Genomic DNA, 26,727 nt, shown 5'->3' with positions numbered 1-26,727 from the left:
AGCAGGAAGACATCTCATGCTCTTTAGTCAACGTTAAGTCATCAAAAAAACATTAATTAAAGCGGTGTTTCTCAACCTTACTTCGGACCTCACTAATTTTCAAACCCTAGTTACAGCCTTCAGGTGAACTCGTTTACTTTCGGTTTTAAAGACAAGAAGTTCAAATGACACGAACACGGAATTTGGTTGAATCATTTGTAAACATAATGCCAAACATGTTATTAAAAGGCACACACTATCTATCTATCTATCTATCTATCTATCTATCTATCTATCTATCTATCTATCTATCTATCTATCTATCTATCTATCTATCTATCTATCTATCTATCTATCGCGCCGTGTAATAAAATAACGTTATTAACCGGTATTTTTTCTAGAAAACCGTTCTCGGAACGTATTGTTTAATGAGGAACGCAAGAACAGAAACGTTATAATATCGATTCTGCTCGGAGTGAACCGAATGGATTTTTTTTTCGTTTTTAAGCCCTGCTTGCACGTTTAGTGGTGCAATTTACGAGATACATCACATGTGCCATTCACTCCTGTAACAAGCAATTCGAAAAACTCTTAATATCTCCATAAATGTTTGACTAAGGTAAAAAAAACTTCGGATGGGGTATTTACATGGGCTTCGGAGTGCATAGCAATGAAGTCAATTCTACTCCGAACCATCCCTTTAATGTGGCGTGACAGATGTATTCATGTTAATCAATTAATTAAATTATACTGTTTTCTTGGTTTCTTTAAAATTCCACCACCTATTCTGCAAAAACGTATGTGGCGTCCAACCACATGTTTTCAATTAAAAACAACAATAAAACGTTCTAGAGGCTCTAAAGGCTTAAACAGTATATAGCATGCATTGTTTTCTTTTTTGAGATGTTAAATGTTAATGTTAAGTGACTATTCACAAGCTGTTTTATTTATGGTATAAAACAGTAAATGGCTGGAAATCATATTCAACGTCTTCCATTCATTATTTACAGCGTGCCAGCCACCCAGTAATCGTAATCATTTTTGTGCTTTGTTGCTTTTAATATAACACAACTCAGCATTCAAATTCTGTCAATTATATCACGAAATACAAATTATGAATGTGTTTTTACTCTTTATTTCAAAATTATACCAAGATATGAAAGTAAAGGAACATCAGAAGGAATGAAAAAACAGTATAGTCTAATTTACTGAAACGAATGTCTGCAATCGGAAAGATGATTGACTCACGTGCCATTTAAACTGAAGCGAATACAGCGATCTAAAGAGAAACACATTATTAATTTTGAAAGCTGAGACTTTGTAATATCTCCCAGTGCTCTCAATCTGAGCCATTTGCATGCGCAATTAGCTAGGATATACTAAAAAATATACTATCAAATATTATGACTTTATTCTCGTAATTGCTACAAATTAATTCTCAAAACATTTCGACTTTATTCTTGAAACATTTCTACTTTATTTTCGAAATATTTTGACTTTATTATCGTAATTTTTGACTTTACTCTCGTAATTTCGACTTTATTCTCAAAATAATTCGACTTTATTCTCATTTTTTTTTTACTTTATTCTCTAAATATTACGATTTTATTCTCATAATTTCGACTTTATTCTCGAAATATTACAATTTTAATCTCGTAATCTTTTTTTTTTTTTTAGCATGGCACTAAAATGTCGTCATAACCTGGGCAGAAATACAGTGAAAGTAAATAAAAATCAGTAGAGAAAGTTTCAAATTTCATAATTAAGGTTTGTCTTGGATTTCTATAAAAAAACAGCATAAGAACATTTTCAATTAATGAATCTTACATTTTCCTCCATTTTAGTGAGGTGCTGGTCCAGCTTCCTGTTGCCCGGGCCTGAGGACATGGGTGTGCTAGCCGGAGAAGAGTCAGGACCTTTGCCTTCTGCCTCTCCAAGTAATTCTTCTGTGGCATTCAGGACCTTCAGAACCTCTGTGGTGATGCTGCATAAAGACGCAGCGGAGTACTTCTGCTCCATATACATGAACACATAAAACAGATAAGAAAACCACTGATAAATAGAAATGCAAAACAGATGGAATTCAAATGCATATCAGGTCAAAAAAACCAAGCCAAAAAAAACAAAAAAACAAAACCCAAAACAATTATTAATAACACAATAACAAAAAATATTGAAAAAAAATGTTGCGTAGATCACAACTTCCATGTAGCTACCTAAGATCTCACTCTTAATTAAGCTGGGATGTATTGCTCGTCATGCTCAACCTGTTGGATCAATGAACAGGATAAGAAGATTATGGAAGAAAAGGAGTGTGATATGAATGTCTGTGGATGAGAGATGCTTGAACATCTCAGAGGTGAAAGGTCATCATTCAGTGTGTCTTAAAGTGAGTAACACACATCCATCAACATACAGTACATATTTAAATGTTACAGGAACAATGTATTAGAAAATCAATATGCTCTCATTTTTAAATCATGTTGTTCGAGACCCATATTTGGTACAATATATTTTATCTGTGGAACACAGAAAAAAAACAGCATCCAGGTTTGTAAGTACATTAAGGTTGATAAAATAAAGACCAAATATTCATAACTACTTGTACATGAGATAATGGGTCAAAACACAATGTGCCAAAAACATTAACACCAGAGTGCACGTCATCGTAAAACTAGGATGGACGTGGATGAGAAGTACATTTGTTCTTGTCAATAAGTTTTTCAAAGTGTAATGGGCATCAGAGTTCATTTAGAGTACTAAGCCATCAATATGAGATGTACATGTTGATGTGCTTGCTTGTGTTTGTAAGTAAGACAGTAAGCACACACGAGAGAGGGTAATATGATGAGATAAAATGACTTTTCAAGATGAGACAGTGAGAATGAAAGAGACAGGAAGAAAGAGAGGAGCAGTGTGATTCAGTAATGAATACTTGAGAAATCAATTAATGGTTTGGGTTGGTTTATGCTTTGATCACAGAAATAATTGATCCAAACTCAGTGCTCAGAGCATGAGTGGCTCGAGCTCTGAAAGGGTCGGTGTGTGCGTAAAAGTGGACCTGTATAGTGAGAGAACATGTGGAAAACAGATAGTAAATCTAACACCCAATGAAAAGTTAAAAGATACTCAATGACCACATTCACCCTATACCGTAATCTTAAAATCAAATAAAATTTAGAGTACATTTATAATGTATTGATGCTTGTCCAAAAGGGGAATTTGGTAGGAAAACTAGTGTCTTATTAGGCTAAATGTTATAGCAATAAAGAAATAAATCTCATGTTTATTTTGAAAAGACAACAATTTAACACAAAATTGTGGTAAAAAAAACTGTTGCATGAAAATGAGATCTGCACAGGCTTTTGGCAGGATGTGTCCTTGTCTATTTTTTAAGTTACATTCAGCTGTGACCCACATTTTTTTCAAGCAACCTCATTACTGGATTATTTCTATTATATATATATATATATATATACACTCCTGAACAAAATCTTAAGACCGGGGGAAGCATTGCAAATTTTACGCATTTCGCGCTGGTGGATCATAACAGGGTTGTAAGTACTGCTTCAGAATGCCAAAAGAAGAAACAGGAGCAAGAGACAAAAAATAGAAAGTAGGCAATTTATTAAAAACGGCATTTAAACTCAAACAGGCTGTTCATCGGCTGATCAAAAGTTTAAGACCATAGCCATAAAAAGCTAAAATCTGCACAAAAATATGGCTTTCATGTCATTGTTCTTCAGGCAGTCACACTGTCATGATCTCTTGATGGCAAAGGCAAAAAGGTTTTCTCTCTTTGAAAGTGGCAGAATTGTTAAGCTGCACAAGCAAGGCCTCTCGCAGCTTGCCATCTCTTCCGAGGTTGGAGGCAGTAAGACAGTCATTTTACACTTCTTAAAAGATCCTGAGAGTTATGGGACAAAAAAGTCAAGTGGTAGACCCAAAAAATTTCACCTGCACAGAGCCGCAGGATCCGACGGGTTTTCCGTGAAGACACAGGTCGATCCTCGACCCAAATTAAGGCCCTTACTGATGCTGACTGCAGCCCAATAACCATAAGACGTCATCTGCGAGAGAAGGGCTTCAAGAACAAAAACGTCTTCAAAGGCCACTTCTCCTCCAACGCCACAAACTTGCCCGTTTGGAATTTGCAAGGGAGCACCAAACATGGTTCATTGAAAGATTGAAGAAAGTTTTATTCTCTGATGAGAAAAAATTTAATCTGGATGGTCCTGAAGGCTTCCAACATTACTGGCATGACAAGGAGATCCCATCGGAGATGTTTTCTACGCGGCACAGTGGAGGATGCTCCATCATGATCTGGGATGCTTTTCCTTCAATGGGAAAATGGAGCTTCAGGTTGTGCAGGGGCGTCAAACGGCAGCTGGCTATGTGGATCTGTTGCAGAGGGCATCCCTCTTGCCTGAGGGTCCCCGTCTGTGGGGTAATGATGTGGATGTCCTTCGTGAAGCCATCTTCACCACATGGAGCAACGTTCCCAGCAGCCTCCAGAAAACAGTCAGATTAAAAGCATGCCGAAGCGAGTGGTTGAAGTGATCAACAAGAACGGTGGGGCTACTCACTACTGAGTCCTTTTTGACACTTTTAGTTCTGTTTATTTTATTTTTGGGCCATGGTCTTAAACTTTTGATCAACTGATGAACAGCCTGTTTGAGTTTAAATGCCGTTTTCAATAAATTGCCTACTTTCTATTTTTTGTCTCTTGCTCCTGTTTCTTCTTTTGGCATTCTGAAGCAGTACTTACTACCCGGTTATGATCCACCAGCGCGAAATGCGAATACTTGCAATGTTTCCCCCGGTCTTAAGATTTTGTTCAGGAGTGTATATATACACACAGTCAAGGCCGAAATTATTCATACCTCTGGCAAATTCTGACTTTCGGGCTTGACTGTAAATGTATATATATAATACAAACTACTAAACTAAATCTTAATGGAATTAAAACAGCATTCTTGTTACCTTTTTTGCCATGTTTTACTGTATTAGAAATTTTACCTATATATTCATGAATATGTTTATTGTTATTGTTATTATTTTAGACAATCATGTGAATCATTCTACACAATATTTATACATGTCCCTTTAGGTAACAGCAGGGTTGCAAACAAATATGCAGTCATACGTTCAAGTTTGGGGCCAGGAAGACTTTTTTTTAAGGAAATTAATACTTTTAAAGTTTTTTTTTTTTTTTTCTTTTTTTGGTACTTGGTACTATTTTCATAAGGTGTGCATTTTCAAAGCTTCAACATTTTCAAAAATCCAAACTAATCACACTTCTAACATCGCTAGTCATTCTTTCAAAACCTGATCTCATGATTTCATTGTAGTCACGCATATTTTCATTCCACATAATCATTATTTCCGAACACAAGATCAATGTGAGATGTATTGAGAACATTTGGTTTAATCACCAAAACACAACAGTGAGATCTTCTTTCAATGTAGTATTTGTAACAATCACTTAATTCAAAAGCAAACAATGCAAGATTCATGTTTCAAATCGCCATTGTTGCTGAAATAATACAGTAATACAGTAATACAGGCAATGACTGTCATGTTAGAAAATACACTTACATTATTTACAATGAATATTACACATAAAATCCATAATGTTTGTAAAAGTATTTATCCAGAGTTTTTTTTAAAAGGTGTGATGAAGGTATGACATAGCCATAAGGTTTTGTGCTAGAACAGAGTTTACTGTCAATGCAGTAAATGTCCTCACTGTGCCATATGACTAAATCTATACACTAGCTGAACTTTTTAGATGAAGGGTGAGTTATAGTCAGTTTTGGGGAGTAACTAGTTACATGTAACGGAATTACGTAATTTAATTACAAAATAAATGTAATTGTAATTAGTTACAGTTACTGAGAAAACGTGTAATTAAATTACAGTTACTTCTGAAAAATGCCAGCGATTACAAACGGGATTACATCTGAATTTTTTCAAACACTCACCCCCACTTACAGATCTAATTGACTTCTTTCATAAATTGCAATTGAATTGACTGCTCTGAAATGAGACACCAATGTTTCAGGAGTTTAGAACACAGAATAGGACACATGCTTATTCGATAACTGTTTTATTTCCTATTTGGGTTTATAAATAAACTTTATTTTTTAAGATTGTTTTACCAAGGCATTGTTAGATGCTTGTGTTTCCTGTCATAACTATGCAAACATTTAATTTCAAAACCAGTATCACAGCTATTAAACAATTTCTTATGATGTTATTTATGTTATGATGTTGTTATGACATATAGTGCAGCTGTGCTCACGGTGATCCTAGTTGGGATGCACTTTTTTCCAGGGGTTTCAGTACAGCGTAATCGATACTGCGTCACCAGGCAGGCGTGGCCTATTTGAGAATTTGCATAGGTCACTGATCATGCGCAGTTAGGGAAAAGCCATTTGCTTCACATACCTCCACTATTGCAGGGGTTTCGTGCCCTTCATATTTATATTTATATACAGTCTCTTGAAATACCTGTACACGATACCATTGTAAACCATGATTATTTTTCGTAAATAGACGCTACACATTTTACATTTCTATAACGGCTGTTTATTTGTTTTCGAAAATCGTTTAAATGTAAGATTTTAAAACATAAAAACAACCTGTATGACTGTGTTGTCCTTCATTATCCATCAGTGGTTTTGAAATGCCCGTGCAAAAAAACTGACTTACTGCGCATGATCGGTGACCTCTCTTAATATTTTTTTTTAGAAAGGGGCGTTTTCCTAACGCCCCCAGAAACGCCCATTTTACGTCGTGGTAATGAAACCCCTGGAATTTAGTGAGTGCCGATCCGGGTTTGATTCCCGTCTCGAGGTCCTTTGCCGATTTCACTCAGATGTTTTCGTGTTTCGTGTCTAATAATTTTGACCTAAACATCTAAATAATCAATAAAGCAGTTGTGTAATAAGTGGGATAATGTTGTTGATAATGTAGCCAGTTGTTACCACAAAATAAAGATGTATATTATCCCTTAATTCAAATGATGAAGGATTTTGAAAGTCTGACAATAATCAATGTTGAGTGCTACTGTAAGATTAACTCTGCCTAGTTTAAATGTTTCAAAATGAATAACAGTTGAAAATATTCAAAATTTAGAAAAGTGATCAAAAAGTAATTAAAAGTAATAAGTTACATTACTTTTATAAAGTAATTGAAAAGTTACACTACTTATTACATTTTAAATCAAGTAACTTGTAATCTGTAACCTATTACATTTCCAAAGTAACCTTCCCAACACTGGTTATAGTAATTATGTAGTCTTGTAGCCTTTACCATGGTAATGCTTCTATATATAGTATCACATGATAATGTAAAATGCTTGATGCTATCCGTCTCCCTTCTTCTGATACATATCTGATCAATCTCTGATCATTTCTTTTCCTTGTGTCTGGCTGTATGTTCAAAAATAGCAAAACACACAGTTTTACAGATGAGGATGTCCTCAATAGGATGTTTTAAGTTATTTTGTGAATTTTGCTTACTTTTGGGTATGGCTTAGTTTGTCCCCAAAATATGGTTACAGTAATTAGGTACACACATACACATACACAGATAGACAGACAGACAAACACAAAGTCACGCACACATACTCACACAGACAGGTTTTCCTTTCATTATGGTGTCATTTCATAGGAGTGATGGGTTTTATACTGTATCCTCCTACATTAACTCTAGCCTACTCCTAAACCTACCCTTACAAAAAAATAAAAATAAATAATAATTATCATAGGGTCCAAAAAATAGGGTTTAGTATGCCTGAACCACACACACACTTGATATTTTGAAATGTGATATTTTGATATTTTAAATAGGCTATATTGAAAATGATATTTTGTGATTGTGTGTTTTGTACTAAAACAATTGAGATTAGTACTAAGAGTTTTGAAAATGTACCACTTGCTTGTGAAAATAGTACCAAACCAAAAAAAACCTACTGTATTTAGCAAGGATGCATTAAAAGATGATAAAAAGTGACAGTAAAGACATGTATAATGCAAAAAACATCAAACTCATAAAAAAAATCAACCATCACAGGAACAAATTACATATTAAAATAATTTAAATAATGCTAACTGTTATGTTTTTAAACCGTTATTTTAACTTAGTGATATTGCAGGTAAGATGAAAACATTAAAACATTTTAAATATATGCTATATGCTAATAAAAGTAGCTTAGAACCAGAGTAACAGGTTTTTGTTAAAGAACATCATATTGTGCTCTCAATATAACCACCAGTACTGTAGATGTAAGAGAAATCTAAAGGAAGATTCGGTTAAACTTTATTTTAAGGTGTTCTAGACTCTAACTATATATTTATGTACTGAGTAATATTAATTAACTACATGTACTTATTATGGTTAGGGTTAGGATTAGGGTTTTTGCTTAGGGCAATTTGCATGGAATTATGCATAATTAATTGGTATTATAATAGTAAGTATGTGTAACATGCAACAAGGGCACCTTAAAATAAAGTTTTACCAAAGATTTTCCTCCATGTGTATCTGACTCTAACAGACTCTACAATGTCATGAGCAGGCTCTGAGGTAGAAATATGAATGGACTACATGTTTGATTCAGGAGGCATCTTTCCAGCTCTACTGTATCTTCTCATCATGATGTATCTCACCTGCTGTAAGAAAGAGGAGAGTAATTGAAGCCTCTGCTGTAGGGTACGATCACTCAGACCCTCCTGAACCAACAGGAAGGGGTGGAAAGAAAGAGAGAAACACAGAGAGACAAAGAGAGAGATCGGACAGAAAGACAAATGAGAGAGAAAAAGATAAACATAAAGAAAAGGTAGTGAAAAGAAACATAAAAGAAATGAAAGACACAAGACAATTAAAGGGATAGTTCATCCCAAAATGAAAAGTCATCATTTACTCAACCTTATGCTCTTCCAAACCTGTATGACTTTCTTTTTTTATGGAATACATTAGGAGAAGTCCTGAGGAGTCCTGAATGCACATTATGTACTATTCAATCATGTTATTTAAAAAAAAAAAAAAATCATTATTCACTGATAATCTAATAAGCAGGATCATTACATCAGTGAACTAATCATTCAGATTAGTTTTGTTTTTCACTCATAAAATTTAACATTCCAAAAGGGTTTTTGCAACCTTAATTTTAACAGTCTTCAAACTGTCTTTCTTTCTATCTTTTTATTCTTTCTTTTCTGTGTATGTGTGTGTTCTAAGCAACCAACAAAATCATACTGGTTTGGAAAGACACTAGGATCCATACATGATGAAATAATTGTCATTTTGGTTTAACTATTCCTTTAATTTAATGGACAAAAAACTGGAAATGAAAGGACAGGACCAGATGCAAGGTAAAGAGAATCCATAGAGGAAGACAGTGCTGCTCTTAATGTGTGCATTCCCTTGTCAGTATCCTATAGATGTTCTTACAACATCTAGAGAGGCTCTATATTCATTTCTGCAGGCCGGTTCATGCGTCACACATTGCCTCATGCAAGATACAAGTCTGAAGTGGCAACACAGAATTGGGCTTTGATCAGACGTGCTTTTCTGTGTGTGCTTGATCATGGCTTCTCCTCACCAATGAGAGCAAAGATCTTCGTTCTGAGTTCGATCAGTAACATAAATGTAAGTTTGAGGGTTTGAAAGAGTGCCAGAAGGATCTAGAGGAGCAGGCATTTTCTAATGGAGCTCAGTCTCTTATAAGACACCACATAATTTACACAAGTAGGACATCAACATCCTTTGATATTCCTGGAACCACATTCAACCAATCACTAGTGTCTGGTTTTAGGTATAGGGCTGAGATTGGTTGACAGGAATGCTGATTTAGGATCAACAAAGGATATTGATCCACAAACCCATCCTACTTTTGTAATCACATTAAGTCTCAGCTTAACAACTGAATGCATTTTTTTAGACTGTATAAAGGAACGTTGGGTGCATAATATCACTTGATATTCACATTAGAGACTGAATTGGCACTCTATTCCAAACCACAGTGAACTGCCTATATGCTCTTACAAATATACTGTGCCTGTAGCACCTTTTTAAAACAAAACCATACACTTGTAGGGTACAATGTCTAAAAGTATTTTCCCCAAAAGTGCATTATTGCAGGAAAAGATATATGTATCTTGTTTCTGAACATTGATGGAACAACAATTTTAACAGGAAAAGATATATGTATCTTGTTTCTGAACATTGATGGAACAACAATTTTAACAGGAAAAGAAACAACAAAAGTAGCATGTTTAGTTTAAATAAATCATATAAATGGGGTAAAACAGTATGCAAACTTTTACCCTAAATACCACACTTTCATGTGCATACATAAATATATATTTTTACTGTTTTAATTTTATTACTCTTTATATTGAAAAACTTAATTTTTGAATTCTGTCAATTTTATCATGAAATACAAAGGTGTGGTTTTGATGCTCTTTAATGTGACAAATTGCTGTAGTGCCTTAGCTTAAGTGTTACACCAAAAGATTTCAACTAAAATAGGCCACTGAATCATACACATTATCTACCATTTGATATGTCGATTTAGAGGCTTTAAACATTGTATGATGTGATACATATGTTTCTCTGTCTCATTCTCTTCTGGAGCTGGTCGATAAATTTATTTTTTATAATTTATTGATTTTCATTTATAGTAAAAGTTGTTTTAGCACTGAATATTTTCAACTTCCATGTTCTCTAATCAGCTATTATATACAGAGTCCTCTTATTTGAGGTTGTGAAAATAAAAAAAGCCACATCAAAGGGCCAACAGGGCATCTATGTATTTAAGGACCTTCTTACAATGCATTATACATTACACATTGTAGCATCTGAAATGTGTTGCATGCTATTTTTATTTTTACTGCAAGAAACAATATAAGCAGTCTGGTTAGGCAGTTCACTAGAGTTTAGAACAAAGTCTAGGTGAAGTAGGAACTTTTAGTGGAACAGGCCGAAGCCAGTGCTTACCTCTGATGGAGACATTGGCTCCTCCAGACCACAGGAGGCATTGTCTGGAGATGTAGTTGAAGATCTTGATGTCTTTGTCTCAAGTTGTTCTTGTTTTTCGGACCCTGTTTCTGATTGGCTTCTTTGTGGTGATATTATCTTCACCTTTTCTTCACCAGGCTTCTCTGTTTTATCGTACTCTTCCTTCAAACTCCGATTTCGCTCCATGACTCTACCTGTGGACTCCTGTTTCTCTTCCTCTTTAGATTTTGTACTCACTATAGGCTCTAATTTCTCTTTTTCCATGCGTATGCTTTTCCTCTTCTTTTCTATCTCTTGCTCAATTTCTGATTGTCTCTCTTGCTCTTGTTTCAGTTGTTTCTCCATTTCTCTCTGTCTTTCCTGTTTCCTTTCAACCTGCATCTCGATCTCTCGTTGTCTTTCTCTGTCCCTCTCGATTTGTTTCTCCAGCTCTCTTTGTCTTTCTCTTTCTCTCTCTACTTGTCTTTCAATTTCTTTCTGTCGCTCCCTATCTCTGTTTATTTCTCTCGCTATATTTATCTGTCTTACAGCATCACTTGTGTCCATTTCTCTAACTGTTTGTCTTTCACCCAGATTCCCAATCTCCTTCGACTTTATTTCCCTCCTGTCTCGTTTGCTTTCGCGCCTCTCCTTTGGTCTCAGTTTCTCACTTTCTTTCTCCCTTACTCGGTCCTCTTGCTTGTCACTCACTTCCCTGATTGGCTCAAAATCAGATGATATCACATCCCTCTTGCTGACTTGCCCAACCAGCTCACAGAGTTTGGATCTCAGTTCCTGTTCCAAGGTTTCATTACCAGAGGAGCCTCTGAGCAAAGGGCCCTGAATGCTGAACTCTGGTTTGCTGGCCCCAGGTTGGCTCAGCATCAGTGGGCTAGCAGCACTGGAGTTGTGAGCAACTGTGTTTTGATAGTCAGGTTCAGTGGTCATGGCATCAGAGGTCAAAAGGTCAGGAGGGGTCACAGTGTCTGGAGTCTGGTAATTCAGAGAGACTGGGTTCTCCTGGCTCTGTTGGCGGCGCATCATCATGGCGTTGAGGAGGATGGCACTGTTCTCCTGAGATATGTTAAAGAGAGGGACAGTTGAGAAGAGAAGAAAGAGGAAAAACATTGTTAAGGAGAAAAATAAGAATATAAAATAAAGACTTCAAAACTGAGATAATGGAGTTAAAAGACTTCCACACCATTTATGCCAATAATAGCACAACTCTGTCCTGCACTGCCACCTACTGGAGTCAAATATGAATACCATTCAAATTCAAAAACAAGAATTCTAAAAAAGTTCTTACTTTTTGTTTTTAATGATTTTATAATTTCATTTTCACAATGACAAATAATGAGTAACATACAATTTGGGATCAGTAAGATTTTTAATGTTTTTAAAAGAAATCTTATATGCTCATCAAGGCTGCATTTACTTGATCAAAACACAGAACAATTTTTATATTGTGAAATATTATTATAGTTTAAAATAATGGTGTTCTATATTAATATATTTTAAAATATAATTAATTCCTTTGATGCAAAGCTGATTTTTTTTATCAGCCATTACTTCAGTTTTCAGTCACATGATTCTTCAAAAATCATTCCAATATGCTGATTATTAATGTTATTATCAATGTTGAAAACAGTTGTGCTAATTATTTTTTTTTTGGAACAAAAGATTTCTATTTTAAATGAACACTTAACTTTTATTTGTCAAAGAATTCTGGGGAAAAAACTCACAGGTTTCAACAAAAATATTAAGAAGCACAACTGTTTTCAACATTGATATACAATCAGCATGTTAAAATGATTTCTGAAGGCTCTTGTGACACTGAAGACTGGAGTAATGAAATTCAGCGTTGTATCACAGGAATAAATAACATTTTAAAATATATTCACACAGAAAACTTATTTAGTTATTTTAAATTGAAATAATATTTCACAATATTTTTTTTTTTCAAATAAATGCAGCCTTTAAAAACCATTAAAAATCTTACTTAACTTCTGAGCAGCAGTGTGCATTCACCTTACAATCGGTATATTACAAAAGCAGCATTTGTGTTGTTTTTAAAGAATATAATTTGAATTGTATAGAAATGTACACTTACAATGAAAAAAAGTCTAGCCTTATATATAATTTAATAAAGTAATTTAACTGTAATGTCTTAAAAAACACATGAAGCTAAAGAAATTATGGCAAAAATTACTACTGTGAAATAATATTTATTAGTATTAATATTTAATAATTTAATTAGTATAAATATTTATTAATATTTAAAGTTGATAATAATAATCTAGGCTACATAACAATAATATAATAATCACGTAGGTGTGGTTAAAAAAAAATCATAATTAAGGTATTCATTGCTAGTTCGTTTTTGCAAATAGCTTATCACCCTATGTTTATTCTTATTTGTGTTTTTAAACTTGATATGCAAGCAGAAGCAAAATTGTATGTCAAATCTACATCATATTTTAGTCCAAATCTCAACTACTATATGTGCCAAAACAATCTCATTATGATTTTTTTGATCAACCAAAAGGCTGTTGTTTTTCTCACCACTGTGGCAGCACTGTAAAGTGAATTATGTGCTCGGCTGTGCTCTGATGTATCGCGTTTGCTCTTTCTGCGCCTCCTTGATCTTTTGACCTGCTCGCTCTGATCCTCCCCATCACTACTGTCCCCTCCCAGACGGGGGTTAAAGTTCACATCCAGCACCTCTGGCCTCAGTAGAGGTGAAGCGGCACTGTTTGCAGGATGTCTGTAGGGAGGATATAGGTGTGCTTCAGACAGCCCTTTCTTCCTCTGTGGCATTCCATGGGCTTGTCTGCGGGCTCGAGTGGATGGGGCAGGAGATGTCTCCGAGTCTGAGTTTAGAGTCTCAGTGTTGGTGTACTGACCTGAGGAGGGTGAGGTAACGGGTGGGTGTTTGGTGTATGTCCATTCAGGATCATGTTGAGAGTCAGTATAATACGTTTCATCAGAGAGACGTCTGCGAAACTGTAACAGGGCAGCCCCCCAACCCCCCTGGTCCTCGGGATCTGAATCAGAGCCCATCTCGTCATATGCAGACACAACACCTGATTCTTTCTCCAGCACGCTGAAAACAAGACTTTTGCGCTTAGTCAGCAAACTGGGCCGAGAATGCTGGGAGCTCTGCAGGGCGATCCAATTACCATCAGGAGACTGCAGGACTGAAGACGCACCTGTGGAAAAAAAAAAAAAAAACACCTGGACAGACAAATATAGAGAATTTGTGTGTGTGTGTGTGTGTGTGTGTGTGTGTGTGTGTGTGTACCCACATACACAATCGCAAAATGAGAAGTTTATTTTCTATGTGGGGGTCATTTTCTAGGTAATTTCTAGGTGGGTTTTTTTCAGTACCGACCAGATGTGTAATTATTTTTGCAATTATGTCTGATTGACACTCATTTGGTTAAGAATCTTGCATCTCGCAAGTCAATGATTCAGTCTTGTTCTATATGTATGCTATTTCTGACACACTACTAGACAATTCTAATGATGAATACTGTGTGTGTGTGTATATATTCTTACTAGAGTTGTCAAGGCGGTCAACACTCTTCCACCCAGGAAGTGATGATGCTCTAGACTCCCTCCTGAGTGAAGAGTAGTTCTGGATTGCTGTCTCTACTTCAGCACTCTCCGCGACCCCTGGGGCCATGCCCACTTCAGGGCCCTTCTCAGGAGAATCGTCACTTGTCAGAGAAAATGCTGATCTTGACTTCTAAACACGTTCACCAACCCACATGCACAACATTAGTCATTTAAAATGATTGAAACAGCAAATGTAAACCAATATGCTATATTATAATATATATTATTTTTATAAATATATTTTATTATATATATATTATGTAATATATTATTATAGATATATTATTACATTCTTGTTAAAAAGGATGCAATAAATTGACATTTGATGTATTGATGACATTTTTACTTGTTACATAATGTTACTTTTTTATATTTCAAATATTTTCAACATTGATAATAAAAATTTGTCCTTGTTTCTTACAGTTTTAACTATGATTTAATATATATATATATATATATATATATATATATATATATAACTAACACTAGCTTCTCTGTTCTTATTGTATTCTATCTACCTATTTTTAGGCCTCTAACACTAGCTTGCTTTTTCTTTTTATTGCTATTTTATTTTTATTTAGTATATAATAAAAAACCCCTTGATACGTGTACTGCGTTAGGCTAAATGAGACTTGTTATAGCACTTACATGTTATTGCTCTTTTTTTTTGCTTCCATTGTCCTTTTTTGTAAGTCGCTTTGGATAAAAGCATCTGATAAATGTCTAAATGTAAATGTAAATGTAAATATATATAGGGAAAATGCAGGTATCTCTCATTTACAAACAATTCAGTTAATATCTTTGTGTATGCAGATGGTGAATTACAGTACTTAAAAAAAGGAATTACAGTACAAAATTTAATAATCATTATGCTATAATATTCACATGCCTGACAGTGTTCTGCACAAACTGTTCTTTTATGCACAATTTGCGTTTGGTGGTAGTTAAAAGTTAGCTATGTAAGCAGCTATAGGGAGTCAAGCAGGTTGCATTAAATGAGTCTCACCAGTAGGGGGTGCTAGAGACCTGCATTTTACCTTACTGACTTACTGTGATTGCATTAAAAATCTTTGTACTACAGCAATACTGAATATCACTAATGATGTGTGTGATTATTGACAAATAAGCTTTTACAGAGAATTTTCTGTATTATTTTCTCTCATAGTACAGCCATTGATTTTCAGAGATTTCAGCATTATTTTTATTGTGTTGTTTTTGCATGCTGCTGCAGCAGAAGAAATTGTGTGTGATTATTGACAAATAAGCTTTTACAGAGAATTTTCTGTATTATGTTCTCTCATAGTACAGCCATTGATTTTCAGAGATTTCAGCATTATTTTTATTGTGTTGTTTTTGCATGCTGCTACAGCAGTAGAAATTGTGTGTGATTATTGACAAATAAGCTTTTACAGAGAATTTTCTGTATTATTTTTTCTCATAGTACAGCCATTGATTTTCAGAGATTTCAGCATTATTTTTATTGTGTTGTTTTTGCATGCTGCTGCAGCAGAAGAAATTGTGTGTATATGTGACAGATGAATTCAGGAATATTGAATAAGCACTGTAAAATACTGTACTACAGGCACATGTTAAGGCAGCTTTAACATGATCTTACCCACAGCAGATAGGAGCTGGTACTGCCGGTCTGTGCTACTGCGCCGTGCTGAGAGGTGGTGTGTGAATGCTGCGTCGTGTGTATGTTCTGTGTTGAGGTAGGAGAAGGTAGCTCACTACTCTGAGGCCATACAAACTCATACTCAGCCTGAATCTCAGACCGTTTCCCCCTCTGAATGATCTAGAAAGAAAGACATGAAAAAGAGTCAACTGGGCAAAAGTTACATCCCAATTCACAATCGTACTGTACAGGATTAATCCAAACTATATGGTGTAGTGTGCAAGATTATGACTTGTGTGCCTCAAAACATACCATTGTGAACTGAAAATAGTATGCCAAATTTCTACAGATGGATTATTAAAGCTTTTGGGCTGATTTTGATCTTCATTTTTTTTGTGTGTGCTACAGTGAAGCTTTTGATGGGACTAGCATTGAAATGTGTGAACTCAAACGTGAATTAATCACTACATAACTACATACTTATCATCACCTAATTATTACATCAAGTAAATCTCCAGCCAAGAACATAACCAGTACATATTCAACCACAATAAGAAAGAAATAGGAAATTATATTTCACTTACAGGAAATAAAGCCTATTTTAATTTCATTCTGAAGTTTTGCAGTTTTACAGTTTTTTTTCTGACGTCCTATTAACAATGTTGGGGTAACACATTACAAGTAACGGAAGTTACGTAATAATATATCTTGTAACTAGTAAAGTAACACATTACTTTTTAACTGACAAGAAAATATTTACTTTTTCAAATAAGTAATGCCAGTTACTCCCCCCCCATTTATTGATTAAAAGCTCTCCTGTACCAATGTTAAGCGATATCATGAGTAAGATGCTACTTTAGTTCTAGAATAAATGTGAACATGCATTAATTCATCTCACTCAGAAAAACAGATACAGTATTCCTCAAAATGAATAAAAACAGTGAAATTTAACTCAGAATATTAAAATTAAATATGCAATAATTAAATATGTTAAATATTACAAATACCCTTTATGTATTTAATCCCATTTTATTATTATCCCATTTATTAGTCTTTGCTGCCAACCTTCGATAATCCAGTAAATTCAAACTAATAAGCAAAACTTACTCAAGATTTTCCCTTTTTTATTGCTGAAGAGTTGACATTTTTTCTTCTGTGGTCTACTTTTCTCTAAGCCTGAGGCTTTTGGTGTGAAGAGGTTTTTACAATTGCCAAAATTAGAACTTTTTATATTAAAAACGAACAAGCAAGCCCTGCACAGATTTAAAAACTAACGCACAAGTAGCATAACGCATTACTTGCCATAAAAAGTAACTAAGTAATGTAATTAGTTACTTTTTTAGAGAGTAACTCAATATTGTAATGCATTACTTTTAAAAGTAACTTTCCCCAACACTGTCTATTAAATTCTGATAAGACAGAGATTTTACTTATTGGACCGAAAAAAAGTACACAGAATCTCTTGGATTACAGTTTGCAGCTAGACGGATATATTGTTACTTCCTCTACAGCAGTGTTTCTCAACCCTGGTCCTGGGTGCCCCCAACACTGCACATTTTGTGTGTCTTCCTAATCAAGCACACCTGATTGCACTCATCAGCTCATTAGAAAACATCTCCAGGACCTGAAATGGGTGTGTCAGATAAGGAAGACATACAAAATGTGCAGTTTGGGGGATGCCCAGGACCAGGGTTGAGAAACACTGCTCTACTGTCAAAAATTTGGGTGTTATATTAGCAACTTTTGAAAATCATATTTCCCATGTTACAAAAACAGCATTCTTCCATCTTAGAAACATTGCCAAGCTATGTAACATGTTACCTGTCTCTGATGCAGAAAATCTAGTTCATGCATTCATGACCTCTAGACTGGACTATTGTAATGCACTACTAGGTGGTTGTCCTGCATCTTCAATACACAAGCTACAGGTAGTCCAAAATGCAGCAGCTAGAATCCTTACCAGGCCCAATTGTACAGTCTCTGCACTGGCTACCTAATAGGTTAAACAAAATATTACTACTTACCTATAAGGCCCTTAATGGTTTAGCTCCTGTGTATCTAACTAGTCCACACTAGTCTAACTAGGTCACAAAACTCTGGACTCTTGGTAGTACCTAGGATAGCAAAGTCCACTAAAGGAGGTAGAGCTTTTTTGCATTTGGCTCCTAAACTGATAAAGTTCAAGGTTCAGACACCCTCTCTCTGCTTAAATGTAGATTAAAGACATATCTCTTTAGCCAAGCATTCAAATAATACATCTGCAGTTATATAAAATGCACATTATTATTCTTTAGCTTGGGCTGAACAAATCATTTTTGCTTAGTTGGAACAGCAGCTGATTATGTCTCTATTTGTTTCTATTTTCAGTCTGGACCAGAACACCTAAGAGGAGATGATGCCAACCCCTCAGAGGACATCAGATGATGCCAACCCTGAAATAACATGCAGCACTACCGAACTTTGCTATAAGTTTGATTGCAATATATAATCATTACTGTTAATAGTGTTCATCGTCTGTTTGATTACGTCATTAACTGAATTTTACCATACATTGTCGCCATATGTACATCAGCTTGACATAGTTACCACTATTAGGCTACTACTAAATATATTGTAGAAACTTTAATTTTCGGTAAAGCTGCTTTGCAACGATTTGTATAGTGAAAAACGCGACACAAATAAACTTGAATTGAATTGAACTTTTAGTGTCTAGCAGAATTATGTGCATTGAGATGCAGTCATAGTACATTAAATTTACTGTAAACAGTGTATTTATTGTAGTAACAGAACAGCTCTTACTTTTTGAACAATTGCTGTGGCAAGTTCCTCTATGAGCTCTTCCTTGTGGTCACGCAAATAACGAGCCTCATTCTGTTTCTCCTGTCATATCAAAGAGAAAGAGAGGCAGCCATGAGAGAGAAATGTGCAACTGCGGTTAGATATTCAGTGAACATGAGTAATGGTCAAAACTGAAAGATGGATGAGTCAACAAGATTTGAAATCTGCAAAGAAAGTGATATTTGTATGCAGGAGCCTTATATATGGGCGTTCAGAAGAAAAGATGGATGTAAGCATAAAAGCCTTGTGGATAAGTGGATACTTGGATGGGTGGATGAAGGATGAATTGATGGTTGGATGGATGATATATAAAAAGGAGTCTCTAACCAGACTGTCTCTGTAGCTCTCAGCTTTAGCAATGGCTTCTTCTATCGCCTCTTCTGCCACACGCAGAGCAACGGTGAGCGTGTCTGCCATGCTGTGACCTGTATGCACATATACACAGTTACAACTCTATCTGTACAATGTATGTAAAACCAGATGCAAAGTGAAAGCTGATTGTTTTCTCTGCGAATGTGTTTTTGTGTTTATTTGTGTCAAGTGTTAATCTTCATAGTAATTCATGCACTATTGAAGTGCAGCAGTGATTACAGCAATTGACCAACACTCATAGTCAAGAGCCCTTGTTCCTCATGCCAACAGGTAACTTAGTATAACACAGGACATACTGCCAAAATTTCCCTGTGTTTGTGCATGAGAAAGTAAATCTGTAGAGGAGTTTTAAGTAAGCGTTATCAAAGGAAACATGTTTAAATAAAGTCTTCTGTTATCGAACTTGATGCAAGTTCTACGCACAGTGAACGGCACACAAACAGTTTATATTCAGTAAATTTGACTGAATCCAGATGCTTTAAGCAGTTACAGACAGGCTTTGGGGTTTCATGTGGATTAATTACAAGTTAGATGCACATACCTTTCACACGTTTGGGGTCAGTTAACCTTTTTTACATAATATTTTATAATTTTATTCAATAGGGATCATTTTTTCACAAGAATAGTAGCAGCAAAACTGACTTCAACATTGATAATAATAAGACATATTACCACTCAGAAACATCTTACTGACCCCAAACTTTTGAACAGTAGTGTTCATTTCTCATGTAAATAATATATAGAAATGACTATAGAAGCCTCAACTACCCATTTCTGACAAAAAAAAAAATCTTATTCACGGCTGTTATCAAAATAAATACTTCATATAGTAACCTAGGAATACAGAGAACTAAATCAAGGTAATAAAGGCTTGATGTTGGTGTGGATTTGAGAACCTGGCAGATTTAAAGTTTTTATATGGGTCTGAAATGTGAAGAGAGCAGAAACGTGTAGAGAGCAGAAGTATATTGATTTTTCATGTTACCTTCACTCTGCCTGTAGAGCGTGGAGTCACTGCCGTCACAAACACTGCCATTATCATTACTGCCTTCATGAGCACTCACCTCTAAAAAAAACAAGACAGAGAGAGAGACATAAATCAAAGGAAAACAAAGCATTCCAGACAAAATTGTGCTTGTCTGGACATATCTGGATATATATTTCATTTGCTAAATTACTGCTGCCATGATCTATACAGAGATGTACACAGGCATCTCTTTTCAATACAATTTCAATCAATAATTGTGTTTACCAAGTTGCTTTTTGAAGAATAAGACAGGTTTTTCAAATACACAATGCAATATGTGTATGGAAATTCAATGCACAAAAGCAGTATCACTCTTAGACAAATTTCCCCTTTAGTGCCCTCCTTCCACCTCCTCTTTGAATGTCTAATTTGATTTATTTGACTGATTGTTTATTTTATCTGGTGACGCTGTCATAGAGATTTGAAGCATAAAATCACAGGATGTAATAACCTGTTATATCTGCAAGCTTGTAAATGTAAAATGATTGATTGTGAATGATTTATTTTTGTTGACAATAAATTTTCAGAGAAACTGGGAATGTGAGGAGTGTGTGTGAGTGTTTAGCAGTCAGACTAAACATATACATGTTTCGTCACACTGTTACTTATATAATCATTTGCACATTCACAATCAAACATACACACAAACACACAAGCTAATCAAGCTAAATGAGCACAGAATACAGACTATTGTTATCTTATATTTAAGAGTTACTAAAGTTACATTCAACTGCCAACATACAGTCCACTCAGTAAAAAATTAAAAATAAATTAAACAATAAATTGTGCAGAAACCCTATTGCTCTAGTCTGTGACTAAATGTAATGTGGCACAGATTAGTTGAGGGTCAAAACTGCCATGTTAACTGTGAGAAACAAGTGATAGACGATACTGTTAAATATGCAAACACATCATTGTGTCTACCTGGCCAGACAGTTACCTTTTCACTTTCTTTTTTCAGCTGACCTCGAGAGAGTGCCAGCTCAATATCACCATGACAACAGCACAGAGAATGAGACCACTGCACATTCTGTCTGGCCTGCAACCACCCCACACAAGGCCAACGGAACACAGAGTGAGAACACAGGTGTCATAATTAATTTATCAGTATTACATACTGTACAGAAAACAGCCATTGACAGACAACATTACAACTCATGTAAAGATTGTCATAGATTGTCATTGTCATTTACTGCATGACTGGAGAGTCATTATCATTAGAAACAGCCATCAGAAATGGCTTTTTTTAAAAAGTAATTTTATTATTTAATAATAATAAAAAAACATTTAAAACCAAAAATATAATAAAATAATATAAAAATAAAATACTACCACAACTATTAACAATGATCAAATAAATATTAAACAATAAAATAAAATGATTATCAACATTAAAAGAGGCTGTTTTAAAGTTTTGAGTAAAATAAAATAATTATAATAAATTATATCATGGTTGTTTCAATACTTTGTCAAATAAAATAAAATGTTTTTTTTTGTAATGGGTTTTATGTAAAACCCATATGGGTAAAAAAAAAAAACTTACAAAAAATTGATACAACTTTAACAACAATAGATTCATACAACAGATCCTGGCATCCACAGCAAAGCAGATCAAACTGAGTTTGGCTCATAGCTCAGGGACTCTCACTCACACAGCAGGCTTATGAAATAGCTTTCAATTTAGAAACACTAAGAATTTAAATGAGTTCATTTAGGAAATGACAGTTCATTTGCGTGTACACAAAAAACTGATACAGACCAGCAGTTACACACACATACTATCAGTTCTCAGAATAGCCATTCATTTGGCTGAAAGAAAATTGAGAAACAGCGAGTGCGCATCTGACAAACTAATAATGGCACAGTTGTACACTGTGACCACAAGACAATATATGACCTGAGTCACACACAAACACATAAACCATTTTTCAATCTTTCACTTCAGAGGCAGACAAATATAGTGAGATCAACTAAGACACACATACCCATTCCCATAAACAAACTGATGACATGAAGGTGACATTATCTAGCTGGCACAGACGAGCTTGAAATTGCAAGGAAAAATTGTGATAGAAGCATTATTAAAAATGTGCTTATAAATGATAAAATTGTAAATAAATCTCATATTATATATAATATATGCCGAATTTATCCACCTTTTTCTGAACACGGAAGTCTTGTCCTACTGGAACGGTGCTTTACATTTCTGGGCCCATATTCACAAAACAAAAAAGTAGCTCATAACTTGCTGATTTAGGAGAAAATCTTAAAAATAATGGGTGTGTCAATCCTAAATGTAGGACTCCTAAATTTTAATGCTAAAAAATAGCTCCTAAATCTGTGAAACATTAGGAGTAGTGAGGAGGACTCCTAAGTCACTAAGACCAAATCCCAACTATCCTAAAATGGCTGTTTGTTGGCAATCTGCCTTAGAACTTGAAACACTATTTTATTTGCACACATAAGTTTTCTTACGCAACCTTTTTGGTTTTGGAGGTTATCCCAACTCCAAATTTTCCTTTGATTACATCCTTGTTTTCATTAACAAGTTGGGCAAGAAGTAACATCTGTTCTTGCATCCAGTTTGGTTTTCAGTTTTCAGTTTGCATATCTTACTATCAGCCATGGTTTTTCTATTCTGTTAATAAAAAGGCTGTTTATATGCATATCAGCTAATTGTTTATGAGAAGCACACATGTACAAGGCTGACAATCAGCTGAACATATACTTTTTAAATTACTTAGCCTGCATTTTAAAATCTTTAATTGAATGTGACAACATTTTTTTTTAACTTGATTTGAATATGGCAACATTATATCGCGCTCTACAATATTTCTATGAACAAATCTCTGACAGAGACTCCTCCCCTATCAGTCAATCACTGTGTAGAATCAGAATCAGAATCAGAATCAGAATCAGAAAGAGCTTTATTGCCAAGTGTGTTCACACACACAAGGAATTTGTTTTGGTGTTAGGAGCTTCCAGTACAGAAAGTTCAAACATAGCAAGTCAAGTCAAGTCACCTTTATTTATATAGCGCTTTTAACAATACAGATTGTGTCAAAGCAACTGCACAGTATTTAAACAGAACAATAGTGTGTAAGTAACGCATTATTGTAGATAATCAATTTTCAGTTAAAGGCAGTTCATCAATGAATTCAGTGATATCATCGTCAGTTCAGTTCAAATAGTATACGATATCGCTGGAAAGTGTCCCCAACTAAGCAAGCCAGAGACGACAGCGGCAAGGAACCAAAACTCCACAGGTGACAGAAATGGAGAAAAAAACCTTGGGAGAAACCAGGCTCAGTCGGGGGACCAGTTCTCCTCTGGCCAGACGAAACCAGCAGTTTGTACCAATGTCCGATTGTAGAGAACTCATCAGGTTCCTGTGGTGTAGCGCCGATGGCCGTCTAGGTTGGCGAGGTCTTTAGTGAGGATCCATCTCTGGAGCTCATCTGGTTGACATCCATGGCTATTGAAGTCATCTCCAGGTGGTGATCCATGATCTAAGCTGGTGCGGACTGGATCCGGGGGACTGCAGTGACCATCTGATCCGGATACAGGCTGGGTCAGGTGGCTACTGTCACGTGGAGATAAAGGAGGTCTGGGTCCAAATGCAGGTAAAGGGGTTTTAATGATAAGAAAATAAACTAAACAAACAAAAAGGCCAACACGGCACAAAAACTAATAACTAGAACACAAAATCAAGAACACAATCCAGGCCAGAGAATTCAGAACACAAAATACACATAACTAGAGACAATGCAGACATCAAGCAGAATGAGCAGTGAGGATACTTATAGTCCTGATGATAATAGTGAACAGATGTGGGTGATCAGTGCAAATGACAAAACAGACGTGAAGAATCAGAGGAGTGCAGTGCAAACAGCGACCTCAGGTGGCTGAGGGAAAACCCACAGCCCCGATCATGACAGTACCCCCTCTCTAGGGAACGGCTACCAGACGTTCCCAAAACAAAAATTCTGGAGGGAGGAGGAACGGTGGAAGGTGCATCAGGGTGAGGGATGGCGGACCAGGCCCGTGCAGCGGAGGAACGTGAGCGGACACCGCCGCCAGAGGAACGTGAGCTGGCCTCGCCGCCAGTGGAACGTGAGCTGGCCTCGCCGCCAGTGGAACGTGAGCTGGCCTCGCCGCCAGTGGAACGTGAGCTGGCCTCGCCGCCAGTGGAATGTGAGCTGGCCTCGCCGCCAGTGGAACGTGAGCTGGTCTCGCCGCCAGAGGAACGTGAGCTGGCCTCGCCACCAGTGGAACGTCCGCGGGCACCGCAGTCAGAGGAACGTGAACTGGCCTCGCCGCCAGAGGAATGTCCGCGGGCACCGCCGTCAGAGGAACGCGAGCTGGCCTCGCTGCTAGAGGAACGTCAGCGGTCACCGCCGCATCAGGAACAGAGAGCGCGGTCACCGCCGCGTCCGGAACAGAGAGCGCGGTCACCGCCGCGTCCGGAACAGAGAGCGCGGTCACCGCCGCGTCCGGAACAGAGAGCGCGGTCACCGCCGCGTCCGGAACAGAGAACGCGGTCACCGCCGCGTCCGGAACAGAGAACGCGGTCACCGCCGCGTCAGGAACAGAGAGAGCGGTCACCGCCGCGTCCGGAACAGAGAGAGCGGTCACCGGCGCGTCCGGAACAGAGAGCGCGGTCACCGCCGCGTCCGGAACAGAGAGCGCGGTCACCGCCGCGTCCGGAACAGAGAGAGCGGTCACCGCCGCGTTTTATTTATTAATGTATTAATTTTTATGTATGCCTGTACGGTGACCTTGAGTGTCAGAAAGGCGCCTTCTAAATAAAATGTATTATTATTATTATTAATATTAGCGTAGATGCCATTCTTTTTACAATGCAACGAGTGCATCAGATGTTATGGGAGGTGTTTTCGGTTCCGGTTGACCTAATTAATGCAGCCTAACAATCCTTTAACGGATTTGAATTATAGGAATGTGTTAATGTTTTTATGTGTAAGCCAGGTTAAAGAGATGTGTCTTTAATCTAGAATTAAATTGACAGAGTGTGTCTGCCTCCCGAACAGTGTTAGGTAGATTGTTCCAGAGTTTAGGCGCTAGATAAGAAAATGATCTGCCACCGGCAGTTGATTTTGATATTCTAGGTATTATCAAATTGCCAGAATTTTGAGAACGCAGCTGACGTGAGGGACTATAATGCGATAGAAGCTCGCTCAAGTACTGAGGAGCTGAACCATTCAGGGCTTTATAAGTAATTAGCAAGATTTTAAAATCTATACGATGTTTTATAGGGAGCCAATGCAGTGCTGAAAGAGCCGGGCTAATATGGTCATACTTTCTAGTTCTAGTAAGAACTCTAGCTGCTGCATTTTGGACCAGCTGGAGTTTGTTTATTAAGTGTGCAGAACAACCACCCAATAAAGCATTACAATAATCTACCCTTGAGGTCATGAACGCATGAATTAATGTTTCAGCATTTGACATTGATAGCATAGGTCGTAATTTCGATATATTTTTAAGATGGAAAAATGCGGTTTTGCAAATGCTAGAAATGTGGCTTTCAAAGGAGTGATTGCTATCGAATAGGACGCCTAGGTTCCTAACTGATGACGACGAATTTACAGAGCAGCCATCTAGTATTAGACTGTGTTTTAGGTTATTATTTGTAGAGGTTTTAGGTCCAATAATTAACACCTCTGTTTTTCCAGGATTTAACAGTAAGAAGTTATTCACCATCCAGTTTTTAATATCAGCTATGCATTCTGTTAGTTTTTCGAATTGATATGTTTTGCCGGGCTGTGAAGAAATATAGAGCTGAGTATCATCAGCGTAACAATGAAAGCTAACACCATGTTTCCTGATGATATCTCCCAAGGGTAACATGTAAAGCGTAAAAAGTAATGGCCCTAGTACTGAGCCTTGAGGTACTCCATACTGGACTTGCGATTTAAATGATACCTCTTCATTTATTGCCACAAACTGATGACGGTCTGATAAGTACGATTCGAACCAAGCCAGTGCACTACCATTAATGCCTACATAATTTTCAAGTCTGTTTAAAAGAATGTTGTGGTCAATAGTATCAAACGCAGCACTAAGATCCAGTAGCACTAATAGGGAGATGCAACCACGATCGGTTGACAAGAGCAGGTCATTTGTAACTCTAATAAGAGCAGTGCTATGATATGGTCTAAAACCTGACTGGAAATCCTCACAGATACCATTTTTCTCTAAGAAGGAGCATAATTGTGAGGATACTACCTTTTCTAGTATCTTTGACAGAAAAGGGAGA

At 36.4% G+C, this 26,727-nt stretch overlaps 1 protein-coding gene across 2 annotated transcripts in view; it reads right to left on the bottom strand.

The window, feature by feature from the left end:
- myripb (myosin VIIA and Rab interacting protein b) overlaps positions 1 to 26,727 on the bottom strand; it is a 400,198-nt gene that overhangs the window by 29,139 nt on the left and 344,332 nt on the right. Inside the window, exons 5-13 of one of the 2 annotated variants that reach the window (XM_073830916.1) lie at positions 20,412 to 20,492; positions 19,382 to 19,479; positions 19,016 to 19,096; positions 16,217 to 16,396; positions 14,542 to 14,731; positions 13,546 to 14,192; positions 10,984 to 12,057; positions 8,652 to 8,714; positions 1,807 to 1,989 (exon numbers count right to left, since the gene is read on the bottom strand). In XM_073830916.1, the coding sequence (XP_073687017.1) occupies positions 1,807 to 1,989; positions 8,652 to 8,714; positions 10,984 to 12,057; positions 13,546 to 14,192; positions 14,542 to 14,731; positions 16,217 to 16,396; positions 19,016 to 19,096; positions 19,382 to 19,479; positions 20,412 to 20,492 (2,597 nt within the window). The remainder of the gene's footprint in view (positions 1 to 1,806; positions 1,990 to 8,651; positions 8,715 to 10,983; positions 12,058 to 13,545; positions 14,193 to 14,541; positions 14,732 to 16,216; positions 16,397 to 19,015; positions 19,097 to 19,381; positions 19,480 to 20,411; positions 20,493 to 26,727) is intronic. The other variant, XM_073830917.1, reaches the window with a different exon arrangement.

Source organism: Garra rufa, chromosome 24 (genome assembly GCF_049309525.1).
Source record: "Garra rufa chromosome 24, GarRuf1.0, whole genome shotgun sequence".
NCBI classification, from domain to species: domain Eukaryota; kingdom Metazoa; phylum Chordata; class Actinopteri; order Cypriniformes; family Cyprinidae; genus Garra; species Garra rufa.
This window is presented reverse-complemented; position numbering and strand designations above follow the sequence as displayed.